This window comes from Lycium barbarum, chromosome 11 (genome assembly GCF_019175385.1).
Source record: "Lycium barbarum isolate Lr01 chromosome 11, ASM1917538v2, whole genome shotgun sequence".
Lineage (NCBI taxonomy): Eukaryota > Viridiplantae > Streptophyta > Magnoliopsida > Solanales > Solanaceae > Lycium > Lycium barbarum.
In genome coordinates this window covers 116,587,413-116,594,866 of record NC_083347.1, presented here as the reverse complement: position 1 = coordinate 116,594,866, position 7,454 = coordinate 116,587,413, and the positions used below count along the sequence as shown (strand labels likewise).

The 7,454-nt window shown below is 37.4% G+C and overlaps 1 protein-coding gene across 1 annotated transcript; it reads left to right on the top strand.

Moving 5' to 3' along the window:
- The first annotated feature begins 458 nt into the window (after positions 1-458).
- Positions 459-1,418, top strand: LOC132620170 (uncharacterized mitochondrial protein AtMg00810-like). Its single transcript, XM_060334864.1, has one exon. The coding sequence runs from the start codon at positions 459-461 to the stop codon at positions 1,416-1,418; it is 960 nt and encodes a 319-aa protein (XP_060190847.1).
- The last annotated feature ends 6,036 nt before the right edge of the window (positions 1,419-7,454 follow it).

Sequence of the window (7,454 nt, the reverse complement as noted above, 5' to 3'; positions counted from 1 at the left end):
GAGGTTTTTCTCAGCTTGAAGGAATTGACTTTGAGGAAACTTTTAGTCCTGTGATTAAATCCACTACCATAAGAGTTGTGTTGTCGGTTGCAATCAGCTCAAATTGGCAGATCAAGCAGCTAGATGTCAAAAATGCCTTCCTACATGGCCATTTACAAGAAGAGGTGTATATGAGTCAACCTCTAGGATTCATTGATCTCAGGTATCCCAATCATGTCTGTTTCCTAAAGAAAGCATTGTATGGCCTCAAACAGGCACCTAGAGTCTGGTTTGACAGATTCAGCCTACATTTACTTCATCTAGGATTCTTTTGCAGCAAGGCAGACTCTTCTTTGTTTATACTACATTGTAAAAGAGGCACAATTTTGCTTTTGTTGTATGTAGATGATATCATAATAACATGAAGTAATTCTGAGCATGTCTCAGAGATTATCATCACACTAGGCAAAGAGTTTGCAATGAAGGACCTTGGTCCTCTTCATTTCTTCTTAGGCATTGAAGTCAAGCAGTTCTCAGGAGGAATTCACTTGAGTCAAAGCAAGTATGCTGCTGAACCTCTGCATAAGACTGACATGGCCCTGGCCAAAGCAGTGCATACACCCCTGGCTCAGAAGCATGGACTACAAGAAGCAACAAGCAGTCCTGTTGATGTCTCTTTGTATAGAAGCATTGTTGGGAGTCTTCAGTATTTAACACTCACCAGGCCTGATATCACTCATGCAGTCAACTTGGCTAGTCAGTTTATGCAGAGTCCAAATAGTGAGCATCTTCTAGGTGTCAAAATAATCCTCAGATTTGTCAAAGGAACTCTAAAGCATGGTCTCAGGATTATCTCACAGTCTTCTTGCAGGTTATATGGTTATTTAGATGCAGATTGGGGAGGTTGTCCAACTACTAGGAGATCAAATACAGGTTACAGCATCTATCTTGGAGCAAACTACATTTCTTGGGCATCCAAGAAGCAATCTACAGTAGCAAGATCGAGTGCTGAAGCTGAATATCGAGCATTAGCATCCACTGCAACTGAGATGACATGGATCACCTACATTCTTCATGATATTGGCGTGTACATCCAAAGGGTTCCTATATTGTACTGTGATAACTTAAGTGCTCTATATATGACTGTTAATCCTGTGATGCATGCCAGGACTAAACATGTTGAAATGGACTACTACTTTGTTAGGGAAAAGGTAGCTAGAGGACAGTTGCTAACACAGTTTGTGAGATCAAGGGATCAGCTAGCTGATATACACACTAAGGCCTTGACAAAGCAAGTGTTTACTGGTTTCCGAGGCAAGCTAGGAGTGGCAATTCCTCCACCCACTAGCTTGAGGGGAAGTGTTGAAGAGAAGAATCCTGATATACAGGATATACATCCTGATATACAGGATACACCAGATATACACGATATACATTAGTGACTGTTAGTCGAGTTATAGTTGTACTCGAATTCCTTCATATATCTAGTTGTGCCATGATAAGAATTAGGTAGTATTGTTGTATTAGAATAGGACTCTTGTATTTCAAGTATAGTAGGCTAAGGTTTCTATGTATCTTCACTCCTATATATGGAGCACATGTACTCGGCTAACATCATCATCAATAACAAAGTATTCCCTCTTGAGTAGCTTGAGAATTCTACAAATCTATGCTCATTCACGTATTTGATTTCCATATTTTTCGTGGCCTTCAATTATGTGTTCATCCAATGTAATGAGATGAATTTATTGGTAATGTATAACAAGGTATAGTATGTTCAAATACCTTTATAATTAATTATGTATTATATAAAAATCTATGTTTTAAATAACCCAAATGGCCAAACATATTTATTAACGTACCAATTAACTCTACATGCATGTTATTTGCATGTATTTTTCCTCCTCATATAAAAGAATAATAGCATCTGAATTCATTATTAAACCAAGATGTCTAATATAATACAAAAGGAAATAGATGAAATGAAAACAATCGGTACTAGGGAATATATATTTTGGCTTATTGCTTAAAACAACATTTCTCATTTGTTCAGTATTAAATGTGGTGGGCTGAATTTTCTGTCCTCATTTGATATCAATCTTCAGAATATTGTTAGAAGTTAGAATAATTGATAGTGTTTATGGTTGGAGTGTAGAGAAAAAAAATAATCAAAGAGTAACGATTAATATTTTTAATTACAAAAATTAAAATTATTATTATTATTATTATTATTATTATTTATTTTTGTTTTGATTTGAATTAACCTTTGCGCCAAGCGTTGGTCCCTAAAGCTAGACGTAGACAAGGTGATGTGATACCTTTCTATGACCAAGGATCCTATTTATATTTTTTCTCCTTTAGACATTTTCTCTATTTTTTCCTCATTTATATGCTATTTAAAATAACTCAAAAGTCACTTCTTTAATTCTCTTAATTATGTTAAATATATCATGTTAAAGAACTTGTATATCATTTCTTCATCTCTCTTAATTATTTTTTCTCCGCCGAGCTTTGCATTAGTTTCCTTGGTTTCTCCTAATAAGTCCATAAACATAAGCGTTCTTTTTCTTCCTTTAATTATACATTTTATGTGATCATCATTTTATTATTAATCGACTCCTTTACGTGGCATTTGCTTATCACTCTCATATTGATTATCTATGGGGAAAAAGAATGAAGGTAGAGATTCACATTTGATTGTTGTTACAGCTCCATCTCTTTATATTCATTATTGTTTAGGAAGGGGAAAAAATGCTTAGACATATATGGTTACTTAACATTTTTTAAAATATCCCTATTTTGATGGCTAGGGATGATTTGTTTAATAATGTTTTCGTAAAAGAAATTGAAAATTATCGTAACAGATGTCCAGTAGGATTTTATTTCTTTAACTTTTAACTTATGCTATAAATTTTGGTTTTAGAAATGGAAGAAAGAAAAAGCCGAGCCAAGGATTATGTTGCTGTTTTCTGCAGGTGGCCGGTAACGGTGGTTCTTTTTTCCCGTGCCGTATATGCTCATTTTGTGAAGCCAAGAATCTGTGTAGTTATTTTTTGGACTAAATAGCATTGTTGTTTTATTTTCTCAAGGATCATAACAGTAAAAGTAATATGAATTTAGTCTATTTCAATTTAACTAAAAGGAATCTTGAACATATTTTCATATTTGGGTATTGGGGTATATTTCACATATCTAATAAGGTATTTTATGACCTCACTAGTTTTGATTAAAAGTGACATTCTAACTTAAAAATAATACTATAATGTAAGAATTTAAAATGAAGCAATTGAACCGACCGGTCGACGCTCTTTATTTTAGACCACACAGGCATGGTTTTACTATTGCTGTAGAGACAATTGGTTGGGTTTATTGTCTTATTCCGTTATATGCACTTGTTGCCACCATCTCTTTTGTTATCGCTACTACCCAATTTTATCAAAACTGAAAGAATCTTGCAAGTCCACTCTGGTTGTTACAGTGTACATTCAACCAGCGAACGCACTTGATATAATAACGGAATTGAAAAGACAAGAAACTAATAAAGGAAATGGAAGATAACTAGATTGACACAAGAGAAAACACAAATTGGCAACCAAAGTTCTATATTAACTAAGACATCCAAAATGTATAATTTAAAGCACCAAACTCTTAGGATGACCAAGAGGGATTTAGATTCCCTAATAACCAATCCTCTGAATAAAATAGTCAATCCAAGGCTTAGCAAGCACACTACTCTCAAAGAGTTTAACTATGTCAGTATTCAAAATAGTCTCCATCTTCCAAATGAAATAAACTCCTATTTATACTAGAAAGATAAAGAAGACAACTAAGTTATTACACTTCTACCTTTAATGAAGTAAGAGCCTTGTTTGGATGTCTTCTTTGGCAATGAAACTTGAAATTGCAAATCTTCAAGTAATAGCCACATTGCAAGCATGACCATCTTCAACACTCTTCTCCAAACCGTCCTCCCATGCTATCATGAATACATAGAATCCCTGGGCCTAGAGTGTATTCAAGTATGTCCCTTCTCATGAACAATGCTTGTATAGCTTGAAGTTCCTTCGCTTGGCCCCTTGTAAAAGTCCTTGATGCCACACAGATTGTATCATTCTCCCCTTCTTGAAAAGAATTTGTCCTCAAATTTAAGGGGTCATCATCTTGCACATCCACAGGAGAGAGATCACACACATTGAAGGTGTTATGAACTTGTTATTCGAGTGGAAGATCAATTTTGTATGCGTTGTCATTGAGCCGCTCAAGTACTTCAAATGGACCATATCCTCTAGGCATCAATTTGGTCTTTCTTTTGTTGGTAAACCTCTCTTTCCGGAAATGTACCCAAACCCAATCACCCGGTTCAAGCATGACTCTTTTGCGGCCCTTGTTTGCTCTCTTGGCCGTTTCTTGGTTCTTCTTCTCAAGGTGATGCCTCACCTTCTCATGCAACTTCTTCATGGCCTTGGCTCGTTTGTTGCCATTTAAATTCAACACAACATCTTGAGACAAAGGGGTTATATCTAAAGGGGTTAGGGGGTTAAAGCCATAAACCACTCCAAAAGGTGACATGCCAATAGTGCTATGAATGACTCTATTGTAAGTAAATTCAACTAAAGGCAATTGATCTTCTCAAGATGCTAGTTTCCCTTTAACCATGGACCTAAGCATAGAACCTAAGGTCATATTGACAACTTTGGTTTGATCATCGGTTTGTGGGTGACAAGAGGTAGAAAACAACAATTTAGTACCAAGGCGTCCCCACAATTCTTTTCAAAAGTGGCTAAGCAATTTGGGATCCCTATCGCTCACTATGGTTTTGGGAATACCATGAAACTTCACTACATGCTCAGCAAACAAGGATGCCACATGAGGAGCATAATCAATTTTATGACATGTAATGAAATGAGCCATTTTAGAAAATCGATCAACAACTACAAAGATGCTATCTTTACCTCTTTTGGTCCTAGGCATCAAGCCCATCACAAAATCCATTGAAATATCAAACCAAGATTGTTGAAGAGTGGGGAAAGGGGTATACAAACCATGGGGACGGAGTCTAGACTTAGCACCACGACGCTCAATGCATTGGCCACAAATCTTAGCCATGTTGTGTGCCTCCCTCACAAATAATTCCCTCCAAGAGCTCATGGGCACACAGAAACGTTTATTTTTTAACAAGAAACCATGAAACCTAGAATAGGGAGTAGAAGACCTAGCCCTAATCCACCTCTCGCTTTCCCATTCTTCACAATCTAGAAAGATTTTGGCAAAGACGGGGTCCTCAAGATACGATGTCTTCAAACTTTCAAAACCCATCAATTTGGAAGACAAGGTATTAAGCAAAACATGTTTCCCTGATAGGGCATCCGCCACTACATTCTCCTTTCTCTTTTTGTATTGGATTACATAAGGGAAGGTTTCAAGGAATTCAACCCACTTAGCATATCTTTTGTTCAACTTTTCTTGGGCTTTAAGATGCTTTAAGGACTCATGGTCGGTCCTAATCACAAACTCTTTAGGACATAAGTAGTGTTGCCAATTACCCAAAGCTTTAATCAAAGCATACAATTCAAGATCATAGGTGGAGTAATTCAAAGTCGTACCCTTAAGCTTTTCACTAAAATAGGCAATGGGTTTGTGGTCTTGCATCAAAACGGCACCAATACCTAGCATCACATTCAATTTCAAAGATTTGATCAAAATCGAGTAATTGTAACAACAGTGCGGGGCTAAGCATTTGTTTTAGAGTTTCAAAAGTCTTTTCTTGCTGCACACCCAAGAAAAAGGTTTATCCTTTCGGATTACCTCGGTCAAAGGAGCAGCTATGGTACTAAACCCCTAAACAAACCGCCTATAAAAACTAGCCAATCTATGAAAAATTCTAATATCATTAATGGATTTAGGAGTTGGCCAATTTTTAACAGCGTCTATGTTGGATTCATCAACCTCAAAGCCCCTTGAACTCACAACAAAACCCAAGAAGCCAACTTCATCGACACAAAAAAAGCATCTAGCAACATTAGCATAAAGTTGTTCTTATCTAAGCACTTCAAACACACATTTCAAATGAATAGCATGCTCATCCATGGTTTACCTATACACCAATATATCATCAAAGTAAACAACCACGAATTTGCCAATAAAATGTTCCATCACATGATTCATCAAACGCATGAAAGCACTAGGAGTATTAGTGAGACCAAAAGGCATCACCAACCATTCATATAGACCAAATTTAATCTTGAATGCGGTTTTCCACTCATCTCTGGGTTTCATCCGGATTTGATGATAACCACTCCTAAGATCTATCTTAGAGAATATGCATGAACCATTCAATTCATCAAGCATGTCATGAAGATGAGGTATGGGATGTCGATACTTTACCATTATCTTGTTAAAGCCTTGGCAATCGACACACATGCGCCATGTCCCATCTTTCTTTGGCACCACGATCACGGGAACGGCACATGGACTCATACTTTCTCGCACAACCCCCTTTTCAAAGAGTTCATACACTTGTTTTTGAAGTTCTTTAGTGTCATCTAGGTTGGCCCTATAAGCCGGTTTGTTTGGCAATTGTGACCCCGGGACAAGGTCAATTTGGTGCTCAATTCCCCTTAAGGGAGGCGACCCCTTTGGAAGCTCCGTGAGAAATACATAATCAAAATCCTGCAAAAGAGACGAAATAGAACTAGGCAAAGAAGAAGTTAACTCGTTAGTGTGCAAAACATAATCCTTATCGGTGAGGAGGATCACCGGGTTTTGCTCATCCAACTCCTCTCTAATCTCTCCTAGACTTTCCAAGAGGGCCACCTTAGCCTTGCCTCTTGACTCGTTCCTTTTGTCACTCCCCTCATGAGAACTATTGTCGTCATAATTCCGTTGTACAACTTTGCCCTTCTTCTTCAACTCCCTCATTTTGCTATAGACTTCCCCAACCACTGAAGGTGACATTGGACATAACACATGTTTGAGCCCATTATGTACAAGTGAATACCGGTTGGTTCGCCCATCATGTTTGGTTGACCTATAATATTGCCAAGGTCTTCCAAGTAGGAGGTGACAAGCTTGTATGGGAACAACATCGCAAAGGATTTCATCTTGGTACTTTCCCACTTTGAATCTAATGCTAGCTTATCGGGTTGTTATACCCCTCACCTTCAGAGCATGAGCATGACTCGTACATCACCGTAGTAATGGAGTGTCGGAGACATCCCATGGCTCTTTGGAAGGTACAAGCTGTGAGAAGTATGTAACAATGAAGTAAAAGGACGAATTACGACCTCGTAAGCCGTAATCGGGAAAGACTATTTTGAAACACAAGAATATGGCCATTATCATGTATAGTAAATGATAAATATCATGTATGAAGAGTTTCGGGAGGTTTCGAGGTTAAGCAAATTGAAGAAAATAAGTTCGACGAAAATTTGAGAAATGTTGGACAGGTTTCTAGTCAACTTTGGAGGGGTATATCT